Source organism: Eschrichtius robustus, chromosome 16 (genome assembly GCF_028021215.1).
Source record: "Eschrichtius robustus isolate mEscRob2 chromosome 16, mEscRob2.pri, whole genome shotgun sequence".
In the NCBI taxonomy this organism is placed as follows: domain Eukaryota; kingdom Metazoa; phylum Chordata; class Mammalia; order Artiodactyla; family Eschrichtiidae; genus Eschrichtius; species Eschrichtius robustus.
Window position 1 is genome coordinate 54,231,588 of NC_090839.1, and position 13,455 is coordinate 54,245,042.

Sequence of the window (13,455 nt, forward strand, 5' to 3'; positions counted from 1 at the left end):
TTGCTTTGGGTAGTATAGTCACTTTCACAATATTGATTCTTCCAATCCAAGAACATGGTATATCTCTCCATCTGTTGGTATCATCTTTAATTTCTTTCATCAGTGTCTTACAGTTTTCTGCATACAGGTCTTTTGTCTCCCTAGGTAGGTTTATTCCTAGGTATTTTATTCTTTTTGTTGCAGGAGTAAATGGGAGTGTTTTCTTAATTTCTCTTTCAGATTTTTCATCATTAGGGTATAGGAATGCAAGAGATTTCTGTGCATTAATTTTGTATCCTGCAACTTTACCAAATTCATTGATTAGCTCTAGTAGTTTTCTGGTGGCATCTTTAGGATTCTCTATCTATAGTATAGTATCATGTCATCTGCAAACAGTGACAGTTTTACTTCCTCTTTTCCAATTTGTATTCCTTTTATTTCTTTTTCTTCTCTGATTGCCTTGGCTAGGACTTCCAAAACTGTGTTGAATAATAGTGGTGAGAGTGGACATCCTTGTCTTGTTCCTGATCTTAGAGGAAATGCTTTCAGTTTTTCACCATTGAGAATGATGTTTGCTGTGGGTTTGTCGTATATGGCCTTTATTATGTTGAGGTAGGTTCCCTCTATGCCCACTTTCTTGAGAGTTTTTATAATAAATGGGTGTTGAATTTTATCAAAAGCTTTTTCCGCATCTATTGAGATGATCATATGGTTTTTTGTCTTCAGTTTGTTAGTATGGTGTATCACATGATTGATTTGCGTATATTGAAGAATCCTTGCATCCCTGGGATAAATCCCACTTGACCACGGTGTATGATCCTTTTAATGTGTTGTTGGTGTCTGTTTGCTAGTATTTTGTTGAGGATTTTTGCGTCTATATTCATGAGTGATATTGGTCTGTAATTTTCTTTTTTTGTAGTATCTTTGTCTGGTTTTGGTATCAGGGTGATGGTGGCCTCATAGAATGAGTTTGGGAGTGTTCCTTCCTCTGCAATTTTTTGGAAGAGTTTGAGAAGGATGTGTGTTAGCTCTTCTCTAAATGTTTGATAGAATTCACCTGTGAAGCCATCTGGTCCAGGGCTTCTGTTTGTTGGAAGATTTTTAATCACAGTTTCAATGTCATTATTTGTGATTGGTCTGTTCATATTTTCTATTTCTTCCTGGTTCAGTCTTGGAAGGTTATACCTTTCTAAGAATTTGTCCATTTCTTCCAGGTTGTCCATTTTATTGGCATAAAGTTGCTTGTAGTAGTCTCTTAGGATGCTTTGTATTTCTGCGGTGTCTGTTGTAACTTTTCCTTTTTCATTCTAATTTTATTGATTTGAGTCCTCTTTTTCTTGATGAGTCTGGCTAATGGTTTATCAATTTTGTTTATCTTCTCAAAGAACCAGCTTTTAGCTTTATTGACCTTTGCTATTGTTTTCTTTGTTTCTATTTCATTTATTTCTGCTCTGATCTTTATGATTCCTTTCCTTCTACTAACTTTGGGTTTTGTTTGTTCTTCTTTCTCTTGTTCCTTTAGGTGTAAGGTTAGATTGTTTATTTGAGATGTTTGCTGTTTCTTGAGATAGGATTGTATTGCTATAAACTTCCATCTTAGAACTGCTTTTGCTGCATACCGTAGGTTTTGGATTGTTGTGTTTTCCTTGTCATTTGTCTCTAGGTATTTTTCGATTTCCTCTTTGATTTCTTCAGAGATCTCTTGGTTATTTAGTAACGTATTGTTTAGCCTCCATGTGTTTGTGTTTTTTACATTTTTTTTCCCTGTAATTGATTTCTAATCTCATAGCGCTGTGGTCAGAAAAGATGCTTGATATGATTTCAATTTTCTTAAATTTACTGAGGCTTGATCTGTGACCCAAGATGTGATCTATCCTGGAGAATGTTCTGTGCGCATTTGAAAAGAAAGTGTAATCTGCTGTTTTTGGATGGAATGTCCTATAAATATCAGTTAAATCTATCTGGTCTATTGTGTCATTTAAAGCTTGTGTTTCCTTATTTATTTTCTGTTTGGATGATCTGTCCATTGGTGTAAGTGAGGTGTTAAAGTCCCCCACTATTATTGTGTTACTGTCGATTTCCTCTTTTATAGCTGTTAGCAGTTGCCTTATATATTGAGGTGCTCCTATGTTAGGTGCATATATATTTATAATTGTTATATCTTTTTCTTGGATTGATCCCTGGATCATTATGTAGTGTCCTTCCTTGTCTCTTGTAACATTCTTTATTTTAAAGTTTATTTTACCTGATATGAGTATTGCTTCTCCAGCTTTCTTTTGATTTCCATTTGCATGGAATATCTTTTTCCATCCCCTCACTTTCAGTCTGTATGTGTCCCTAGGTCTGAAGTGGGTCTCTTGTAGACAACATATATATGGGTCTTGTTTTTGTATCCATTCAGTGAGCCTGTGTCTTTTGGTTGGAGTATTTAATCCTTTCACGTTTAAGGTAATTATCGATATGTATGTTCCTGTGACCATTTTCTTAATTGCTTTGGGTTTGTTTTTGTAGGTCCTTTTCTTCTCTTGTGTTTCCCACTTAGAGAAGTTTCTTTATCATTTGTTGTAGAGCTGGTTTGGTGGTGCTGAATTCTCTTAGCTTTTGCTTGTCTGTAAAGCTTTTGATTTCTCCATCGAATCTGAATGAGATCCTTGTCAGGTAGAGTAATCTTGGTTGTAGGTTCTTCCCTTTCATCACTTTAAGTATATCATGCCAGTCCCTTCTGGCTTGTAGAGTTTCTGCTGAGAAATCAGCTGTTAACCTTATGGGAGTTCCCTTGTATGTTATTTGTCGTTTTTCCCTTGCTGCTTTCAATAATTTTTCTTTGTCTTTAATTTTTGCCAGTTTGATTACTATGTGTCTCAGCGTGTTTCTCCTTGGGTTTATCCTGTATGGGACTCGCTGCTCTTCCTGGACTTGGGTGGCTATTTCCTTTCCCATGTTAGGGAAGTTTTCGACTATAATCTCTTCAAATATTTTCTCTGGTCCTTTCTCTCTCTCTTCTCCTTCTGGGACCCCTATAATGCGAATGTTGTTGCGTTTAATGTTGTCCGAGAGGTCTCTTAGGCTGTCTTCATTTCTTTTCATTCTTTTTTCTTTATTCTGTTCCACAGCAGTGAATTCCACCATTCTGTCTTCAGGTCACTTATCCGTTCTTTTGCCTCAGTTATTCTGCTATTGATTCCTTCTAGTGTAGTTTTCATTTCAGTTATTGTATTCTTCATTTCCGTTTGTTTGTTCTTTTATTCTTCTAGGTCTTTGTTAAACATTTCTTGCATCTTCTCAGTCTTTGCCTCCAGTCTGTTTCCAAGGTCCTGGATCATGCTGTCATCATTCTGAATTCTTTTTCTGGAAGGTTGCCTATCTCCACTGCATTTAGTTGTTTTTTGGGGTTTTGTCTTATTCCTTCATCTGGTACATAGCCCTCTGCCTTTTCATCTTGTCTATCTTTCTGTGAATGTGGTTTTTGTTCCACAGGCTGCAGGATTGTAGTTCTTCTTGCTTCTGCTGTCTCTGCCCTCTGGTGGATGAGGCTATCTAAGAGGCTTGTGCAAGTTTCCTGGTGGGAGGGACTGGTGGTGGGTAGAGCTGGCTGTTGCTCTGGTGGGCAGAGCTCAGTAAAACTTTAATCCACTTGTCTGCTGATGGGTGGGGCTGGGTTCCCTCCCTGTTGGTTGTTTGGCCTGAGGCGCCCCAACCCTGGAGCCTACCTGGGCTCTTTGGTGGGGTAATACCGGACTCTGGGAGGGCTCACACCAAGGAGTACTTCCCCGAACTTCTGCTGCCAGTGTCCTTGTCCTCGCGAAGAGACACAGCCACCCCCCGCCTTTGCAGGAGACCCTCCAACACTAGCAGGTAGGTCTGGTTCAGTCTCCTATGGGGTCACTGCTCCTTCCACTGGGTCCCGATGTGCACACTACTTTGTGTGAGCCCTCCAAGAGTGGAGTCTCTGTTTCCCCCAGTCCTGTTGAAGTCCTGCAATCAAATCCCGCTTGCCTTTGAAGTCTGATTCTCTGGGAATTCCTCCTCCCGTTGCTGTAGCCACAGGTTGGGAAGCCTGACGTGGGGCTCAGAACCTTCACTCCGTTGGGTGGACTTCTGTGGTATCTGTGTTCTCCAGTTTGTGAGTCAGCCACCCAGCAGTTATGGGATTTGATTTTATTTTGATTGCGTCCCTCCTACCATCTCACTGTGGCTTCTCCGTTGTCTTTGGATGTGGGGTATCTTTTTTGGTGAGTTCCACTGTCTTCCTGTCAATGATTGTTCAGCAGTTAGTTGTGATTCCGGTGCTCTTGCAGGAGGGAGTGAGAGCACATCCTTCTACTCTGCCATCTTGAACCAGTCTCCTATTGGTTACTTATTAAAATGACACTTTAGATATATTGGGTTAAATAAAACATTAGTAAAATTAATTCACCTATTTCTTTTTGCTTTAATGTAGTTACTAGAAAATTTTAAATTGCATCTGGGGCTGGCATATTTCTGTTGGACAGTGTTTATCTAAAAGGAGAAACTTACAAAGGAACTGTCTACAGTTTAAGTGTGTATGAAGTATATTTCATTGTGGTTTTGATTTGAATTTCTCTGATAGCCGATGAAATGGAGCATCTTTTCATCTGCTTATTGGCTGTCTGTATATCTTCTTTGGAGAGACCTATTCAAGCCCTTTGCAGATTTTTCAATTGGGTTTTCCTTTTATTGATGAGTTATATATACTAGACCCTTAGGTGATTTCTGATTTGCAAATATTTTCTGTCATTCTCTGGACTGTCTTTTCACTTTCTTGATGCTGTCCTTTGCTGTACAAAGTTTTAATGAAGTACAATTTATCAATTTTTTTCTTTGTTGCTTGTGCTTTTAGTGTCATATTTAAGAAACTGCTGAATTCAAGGTCGCCAAGGTTTACCCCTCTGTTTCCTTCTAGGAGTTTTATAGTTTTAACTCTTACATTTAGGTCTCTGACCCATTTTGAGTTAATTCTTGTATATGGTGTGAGGTAGGGGGCCAACCTCATTCTTTTGCGTGTGGCTGTCCATTTGCCCCAGCACTATTTTTTGGAAAGTCTGTTCTTTTCCTGTTGAATCATCCCGGGACCCTAGTTGGCCATACTCATTTTAACGTGTCACTGACAACTCGGTGATTTCGGTGTCAGCATGTATTAACTTTAGTTTACATGCTTGGTCCTCAGTCTATTGCTGTGACTTGTCAGAAGAAATTGTACTGAGCCCAAGGTACCTGTGTTAATGTTGGTTTAAGATTCATGATATCATTTGCTTTATATTGCTTGGGGTGAGGATTTAATGTCATAATTTTCCTGGAGGAGGTAAAAAGTGAACTAATCTGAAGAGTGATTTCACTTTGTGGTCATTAATTTGTGTTAATATCTAGTTAATATCTAATCACATTCTCTGTAACAGCTTTTATAAGGTGGTAGTTGTCAGATCAGTTGTACTGAAGTCCTTGCAGGATGCCCTTATTGACACTTTCTCCAGCTCCCAGCTTTGCCCCTTCATGCTGTAGAGTACAGCTCTTCTCTCCAGGGCTAAAGGAAGCAGGAAACTTTCCCTCAGTGCCCAGCTAGATGCAGCTGTCATTTCATTACTCTCTTACAGCAGGGGTTAAGCAAAGCATTTTTGTAGATGAACAATTACTCTACTTCCAGACTGTCTTAAGAGTCAGTGATCAGAACAGCAACTGCATTCTTCCAGTTCCTTCCTTCTAAAACCCCTGTCACTCTCTGGGCACAGAGCAGTTGGGCTGGGCAGTGAAAGTTTTTTCTCCCCACTGTGGAAACTCTCCTTCTGTAGGTTTACATTAGGAAATGTTCAACCTGCACAAGACTCCAGAGGAGTATTTAAGAAATTAATGTAAAAGGCCGTTGCATTGAGAATGACCTTTCTTTACCTTTATAATGAATTTTCTCCAGTAAGGAATATCACGAGCACCAATTTTCGTTGCCAGTCACCAGGTAGCCATCTTTCCCAGGCAGCCCAATCAGGCCCTTCCTGGCCCATCTCCCTCTTGCCTCCAGGCTTGTTTTGGTGCAGTTGCTGACCATTTCAGTGGGCTCCACTTCCCTCGTGTTATCCTCAAGGAGCTTGAGTTCTGGTAACATGGCCTAAGACTGAACAGAGAATGTTTTTTTCCCCCCAACTAATGAAGAACTCCCAGCTACCTTGACAGCTGGCTAGTCAGTTTTTTAGTTTTACATACTGGAATAATGTTTCTAACTGATATAACTGACCCACTTTTTTCTTGCTTTGGAAAATTGTTTATAAAAAAACTAGCCTATCGTTGTTTGCATTAACTCTTCACTAAGTATCTACAGGCAACTCCCAAGAGCCTTGTAAAATCAAATGCATCAAAAGAAAGGCTCAGAAGCACAGATGGCTTTTGACAAGAGCCTTACTGGACAGAAGATGTTTTAGCGGCAATGACAGAGCTGCCCTTTTGTTTTGCCTACTTGTGTCGCTGCCAGGTAATAATGACTCCGACATTGACATCCAGGAGGACGATGAATCCGACAGTGAACTAGAAGAGAGACGGCTGTCCAAGCCACGGACAGCCATGGAGGCGCTCTTGCAAGGTACCACGGCGGCTCTTGCTTGCCCTCCGCCCCACGCCCTGTCACAGGAAATGGCGGCCAGGATTGGGTCAGGGCCGCTTGGTTTCGAGGCTCGTAAGCACACTGCCCTGTTGTTTATCAGGATTTGGCTCTTAAACTGGTCAGTGGTCATCTTTGCTGCTAATACTCTTACCTTTGGCCCCAAGAATAGCCAGTCTTATTTATGGTTTGGTACTTCTCACAGAGGCCACATAACACACTGCCTCTGCTGATCAGCTGAATTCTGCCCTTTTTGGGTCCAAACTGCTCTCAGTGCAGTTACATCCCTTATGGTCAGAGAATTAATGCACAAATAAGGGACTTACATGATCATCTCTGCTGTTAAAAAAAAGTTCTTCTGGGAATTCCCTGGTGGTCCAGTAGTTAGGACTCTGTGTTCCCACTGCAGGGGGCACAGGTTTGATCCCTGGCCAAGGACCTAAGATCTCCCATGCTGTGGGGTGTGGCCAAAAAAAAAAAAGTTCTTCTAGTTTCTACCTTCTTACTGCAAAAGATTCAAGCAATAACATATGTGGAGCAAATGTGGGTGCTCCCCTGGGGTCTTCCTCATGTCCCACTCCCTCACCTACACGGGTCATGGCCAGTGGCTTGGGGTGTGTCCTTCCAAATTACCTTTCCACACATATACACGTGTGCGCTTGTGAGCGCGCACACACCCACACACACTCAGATGTGGACACAAAGATCACCTGAAACATTTTTTAACCTAAATGGGACCAGATTGTGTGTGGTTCTGTACTTGCTTTTTAAAATTATTATTAAATATACTGGAACCTTTTCCATGTCAGTAAAATACAAATCTGCTTCATTCTTTCTGACAGCTGCATAGTGTTCCATCCTATGAGTGTACCCATAATTTGTTTGGGCATTCCATATTGATAGATATTTAAGTATTTCCACTCTTTCCTTTGTATGTACATCTTTCCGCACACGTGCAAGTGTTTCTTTAGGTTGCATCATTAAAAATGGATTTCTTAGGTCAAAGGTTATATAAATTGTTATTTTGATAGATACTAAACTAAATTGCCCTATATTTGCCTATAAAGCATTTCTACTACCTGTTAATTTTTGGAACAAAATTGCATTTTTATGTATATAATACTCCTAAGTGGTAAATCATCTTTATTGTTTTATATTAACTTCTATATTAACTGCTTTCTCTTATAGGCTCAGCTATTTTTATTTTTTACATTTCATTTTTTATAGGATAATTAGATGCTCTGATTCCTTTCTCTTCCTTTTATTTTTTAAGAGCTTCATGATATAAATAGAGGTTAGAGGTTATGACTCCCATTCTGCAGATGGGGGCCAAGGCTCTAAAAAGGTGTGGAATTGGCTCAGTAGAACATAGTAAGGGCACTGGTTTCCTAAATTCTCCTGCTGACCACTCAGCCTGCAGAAGTAAAATCAGGAAACAGGGTTCGTTTCCAAAAGCTATAAATAAGTTCTTCAAACAACACAAGAGTTGCATTTTATCTGACCAAGAGAGCATGTCCATAAACAGCTTTTGATGGCCATCTCCAGGCCTGCCCTGAGTGAGCGCCTCTGAGCTGCCTTTGCTGCCTTTCTTCTGAGGCCTGGCCCTGGCATCACCGGTGGCCGTTTTTCAGCCTTCGGGTATGTGCAGCTCTCTGCCTTCACCCAGCAAGGATGGCTCTTGAGTTTTTGCGTAAGTCACATCTAGACAACATTGGCTTCCAGAGGAGGAGGGGAGAATCACTTAGATAATGATGGTGTTTTGAAGGATAAATTAATGTGATACTTAAATTTTTTTACTTTTTGGAGCTCAGACATAGATCCAAGTACAAGTGACATTGGCCCATAAAAGGAGAATATATTTCTTTTTTCAACAGAGAGCACATCTGTTCTATTGCATGTATACTAATAATGGGATTCAGTGATTTTTTTCCCTGAAATATTTACAGGATGCATATTTATTTTTCTGATTTATGATTTGTGCTTATATTTTAATGCCCTTTTCCTCGTTTTCAAAGTGGAAATGCAGAAAATCTATTACTATCACAGTTCTGATTCGCTGGATGCTACTTAAGTCAGTTTTTTATTTTTATTTTTTTAAAAGTATTTATTTACTTATTTTATGTATTTGGCTGTGCCGGGTCTTAGTTGCAGCACGTGGGATCATCGTTGCCTCGTGTGGGATCTTTATCTGTGGCATGCAGGATCTTTAGTTTTGGCATGCATGTGGGATCTAGTTCCCTGACCAGGGATCGAACCCAGGCCCCCTGCATTGGGAGCGCGGAGTCTTAACCACTGGACCACCAGGGAAGTACCTACTTAAGTCAGTTTTTTAATGTGATTCTTCTTTTTCCCAGTTTTCTAAAGGAAAGCAAATCTTGAAGGCCATTTCCTGTCCTGTATCCTACAAGGTTTTCATACTCTCTTCACGCTTTTGTTCTCCTCAGGACGACCCAGCAAACGCGTCGTGGGCACAATGCAAGGTGGAGACTCGGACGACGACGTGAGTCCCGACCAGCTCCCTGAGCTGTCCTGGCCTTGGCCATCTTGGGCCAGCCTCGTAGGCTAGTTTGGCCGAGAAGCTAAGTGTATCTGACCAGTTTAGCGCGAGGTGCTGCTTCTCAGCCCGGCCCTTTGCTGGGTTTGTGGCGGAGTTCGACCTCCCAAGGAGCTAGACTCTCTTCTTTGCTAGTTGTTGGCTCATTTCTTTTCTTTTCAAATGACCGTGCTTGCCCTACTTTTTTTTTTCTTCTTCTCTTGTTCTTTCCATTCTTGCTTTCCAAAGATGGAAGCAGCACCAGCTCTCTTAGGTAAATGCAAGACTCCCAGCTCCAAGAAACAGGTTGGTTTTCTTTTTCACCTCCATTTGTGTGTGTGTGAGCGACTTAGGGTCAGCAGAGAGCCTTCCCCAAGAGTGATGCCTTGTGTCTGGGGCAAGAAGCCACTCAGATGGGTTCCACAGTGAGTGGTGAAGTTACCTAGAGGTCCCTGTGCTAATGAGGAGGCGGGGTGAACACTGAGCCAAGAAACAAGGAAGGTTATCAGGCCCCTGAACTGTAACCTAGAAGAGAAGGGATTCTGCTGAGGGCTGGGGTCAAGTCCAGGCTTTTCTTCAGCTCCATTCTGGGGAGGGAACCTGAAAGGCAGGCTCTCTCGAGACCAGGGCCCGGAGTGTTACATCAGGTTGCTGATGCCTTGAGCACTGTTGAGTGGATAACTGACTGGGAAACCAGTGGAATGGGGAACCAAGGCATCCTTGCTGGGGTCCGGTTATTGGGGCCGCACCGTCCATCGCTCTGGGCGTGCCTTCTTTGTTGAGTCCCTGGCAGGGCTGTGAGGCCCAAGAGGCAAAGGTGACCGGACTGATGGAGATCACAGACCTCCCATCAGGCTGAATGCCATGCGTGTCTGGAGCACGGCACTAGTGCATGCACATAGCATGGGCTGATATTCTTGTACAGCAGTTCCGTTTATTAGGTACCGATGGTGAATACTTTTAGAGAAATTCACGGGAGGGGAGAGGTCACTCAGATTTGCTGGGCAAGATGCACAGGGAAGATAGGGCCTTGAATTCATAGAAGACAGTCTATAGAGAAGCAGAGAGACTACCTCAAAAATTTTTTTAACAAAGTAGGGGATGGATGGCTAAATAGCTTCTATCCATCCATCTTACCCATCTGAGACAGAATTAGGGAAAGTCTGGTGGGGAAACTCATGACACTGTCTGGCCTCTTTTCTTATGATTTGCTTGATCATTTGTATAGCTTTCTACTTTTCTGAGTAAATGCCTTATTTGTAACTTAAAATCTCCTCTGTGCCTGTTGCCACTTATTTATCTCAAGGAGGCTGTTTCCACACATCCCCCTGGGCATAGGGGCTTGCCCTTCACCTGTTCACTCATTCACTTGCCAGGTCCTTGTTGAGTGCCTGTTATGTACCAGGCACCGTTAAGGGTTTGGGGAATACAGCAGTGAACAGAACAAAGCCCCTGCCTTCTTGAGGCTTACATTCCAACGGTCATCAAGCAGATACATCAGGGGTCATGGTGGTACGAAAAATAAAGCAGGTTCAGGGGACAGAGTGACAGGGATGAGGGAGGAGGTCGATGTCTTCTGATTGGTCGGGGAAGGTCTCTGATTAGGTGACATTGGGCAGGGGGCTGAGTGGTAGGAGGAAGGTGATGCGGTGGGGCAATGAGGCCTAGGAAACGTGGTTCCTGAATTCGAGGGCTGGAGGCGGCAGCGTGACTGGGAGTGAGTGAACTGGGGCAGGAGCAGCAGGAGAGGCAGCAGGGGCCACGCACAGCTTTGCAGGATGTGACGAGGACTTGCGCTCTCTGACTGCAGTGGGGAGGTGCTGGAGACCCAGGAGAGCTGACCTGAGTTTCAGAGGAACCAGGTGGGGGGCATTTGCAGGGGTCTGGTTCAGAAGCGAGGGTGGTGGTAGCAGCAGACTGGTGAGAAGTGGTCAGATTCTGGATGTTTCTAAGGTGAGGACCATTACGTTTTGTTAATTGGACATGAGGTGTTAGAGAAAGAGAGAAATGCCCTGGTTGTGGCTTAATTGGCTGAAAGCATAGTTTTCATTTCCTGAGGGGGGCAGACCTGAGGAAGGGACTTGAGAGCAGATCAAGAGTCTGGTTTTGGACATTCTCAGTGTGAGCTGCCTGCTAGATGTCCACATACTGGTGTTGAGGACTTCAAGGGTCAGGTCTGAGCTGGAGATTGAATTTGGGGGAGCCACCCAAAGACCACCATGAGGATAGATGTGATTGCTCGGGGAGAGAGAATAGAAAGGGAAGAGAGGAGGCCTAAGGCCGACCCTGTATTGCAGAGGCCAGGGTGAGGAAGCAGGTCAGGCAAGCTCTACCGAGAAGACGAGGAAGTGAAGTGGGGCGAGCACCTGAGAGGAGGGGGCCTGGAGCACAGGAAGGGGGTTCCGGGGGAGGAGGAGCAGTCCTGTGTCAGATGCAGCCATGGGTCAAACAGGAGCACGGAGAATTACCCATAGGATCTGAGTCCATTGAATGTTTCAGTCTTGGGGGACTTGTCGGGGGGGGTGAGAGCCTGGCTAGTGGTGCTTAGAGGGCAGCGAGAGGGGAGCCAGCAGGGATAGCGTGAGTGCAAGCTCATTCAGGGGGTTTGCTGTGAGGCCACAGGAGAACAGGGCAGAGTAGCTGCAGAGGAAGGTGGGGTTACATTTTAGGGTTTTTTATTTTGTGTTTTTAAGAAGGAGATTGCAGCATGTATGTGTGCTGGTGGGAATGGTCTATATAGAGTGACCGACCATCCTGGTTTACTGGGGCTACAGGACTTGCAGTATGAAAAAGCTTGTTGAGTTGGTCACCTTGATCTAGATGATGAAAGAGAGAATGTCTTTTATTTTGCTCCTTACACCCATTTCCTGAGTGGCTTTCCATCCAGAAGCCCAAATAAGCAACCCCCACCAAGCCCCTGCCCTTCTTGCTGTCCACTGGTGGGTCTCTGGGCCTCCAGTGAGCCTCCGTGCACATCCAGTGGTGCTCCTGAGACGGCGGCGGGAAAGCCACCTTGCAGCTCCAGCCTTGGCTTGCCCGTTGGTGTTTGAGGGTTACTGGTTGGAAGACACATTTATATATGTATTTCAGCCAGCAATATATAGACACTGGCCCCGTTCTTATGCCCCCACGGCCTGACTGCTGCTCTGGCAAGCTCTTCCTTCATGTGGGTGTTGCTGGTTATTGAGCTACTAGTAAAAAAGCAAGGTAGGGTCTCTGCTGACATGATGTCAGTAGCAGGACGGGACCCTCAGCTGTATTTGCTGTCTTTTCCTGTAGGAAGACTCAGAGGACAGTGAGATTGACATGGAGGATGATGAAGAAGACGACGACGATTTGGAGGACGAGAGCATTGCTCTCTCACCAGCTAAGCCCAGTCAAAGAGTCCGGAAACCTGAGCCCCTGGATGAGAGTGACAATGACTTCTGACCTTCTTGCCAAGGGACCCAGGCAGATTAAAACCCTCAGATTTGTAGGTAAAGGGGAAATTAAAGGGTCAGAAGGAAATAGGCATTTTGTTGGATAAGCCAGCAGGACTCATTGTTAATGAAGCAAAACCCATTTCAGCTTTAGCCTCCTATGTGTTACTCTACACACTCCAAAGCTTAAACAAGAACTGGAGCAAACCCCAAAGATGATTTTTTTCCCCTTATCTATCGCCTAAAACTTGGGAAATGCATGTGTTCTTAGTGATTCACATCCACAGGACAAAAACTTGAGAAATAACAGCCAACGCTGTGTAAGTCTTGCCTGTTATTTTTGTTACACTTTTCCTCTAAAAGTCAGCAGGACCTTCAAGTCCAGACCTGGGGCTAGAACTGGGCATAGGACTCATTTCAGGAGTTGTGGGGGAGTGTCTGACTATTCATCACATACAGTTCAGAATGTTTATTTTAGATCAGCTTTTGATTCTAGCCTTTATTTTCTTTCTTCTGCATGCTCACAATACCAAGCTTTAAATGTATTTTACTAACTAAAATTTTCTGAAAGAAAGTCAGCTAACTCTGATGAAAACTAGCTTTCCTTGAAAATCAGGCAACAGAGAGATGCTCCAGATCATACATACTCCATTTTCTCTCAGAAGGCTGACATTCCTCCTTAGGAAGGAGCAAGTTAAGGAAAAAGTTTTCGTACAGATTCATGTTTCTGACCTAAAAAAATAAACCGGAATTGAATTTGATAGAATAGCACTAGAAGAATTTCCCTTCTGTGAAAGGAGAAGTGACAGATAGGTGGAGTTTGGTTTTGTCTTGTTAATATGGAAAGCACAGAGGAGTTTTCATTTATTTTCAATTATAAAGTCAGAAGACTTGTGAAGTTCTCTCTTAATAAATTTATT

At 43.1% G+C, this 13,455-nt stretch overlaps 1 protein-coding gene across 10 annotated transcripts in view; it reads left to right on the forward strand.

Moving 5' to 3' along the window:
• CLUAP1 (clusterin associated protein 1) overlaps positions 1-13,455 on the forward strand; it is a 56,566-nt gene extending 43,111 nt beyond the window's left edge. For 9 of the 10 annotated variants that reach the window (XM_068525036.1, XM_068525038.1, XM_068525035.1 and 6 more), the window contains 3 exons: positions 6,458-6,565; positions 9,028-9,083; positions 12,396-13,455. In XM_068525036.1, the coding sequence (XP_068381137.1) occupies positions 6,458-6,565; positions 9,028-9,083; positions 12,396-12,545 (314 nt within the window). In that variant the 3' untranslated portion in view covers positions 12,546-13,455. The remainder of the gene's footprint in view (positions 1-6,457; positions 6,566-9,027; positions 9,084-12,395) is intronic. The other variant, XM_068525042.1, reaches the window with a different exon arrangement.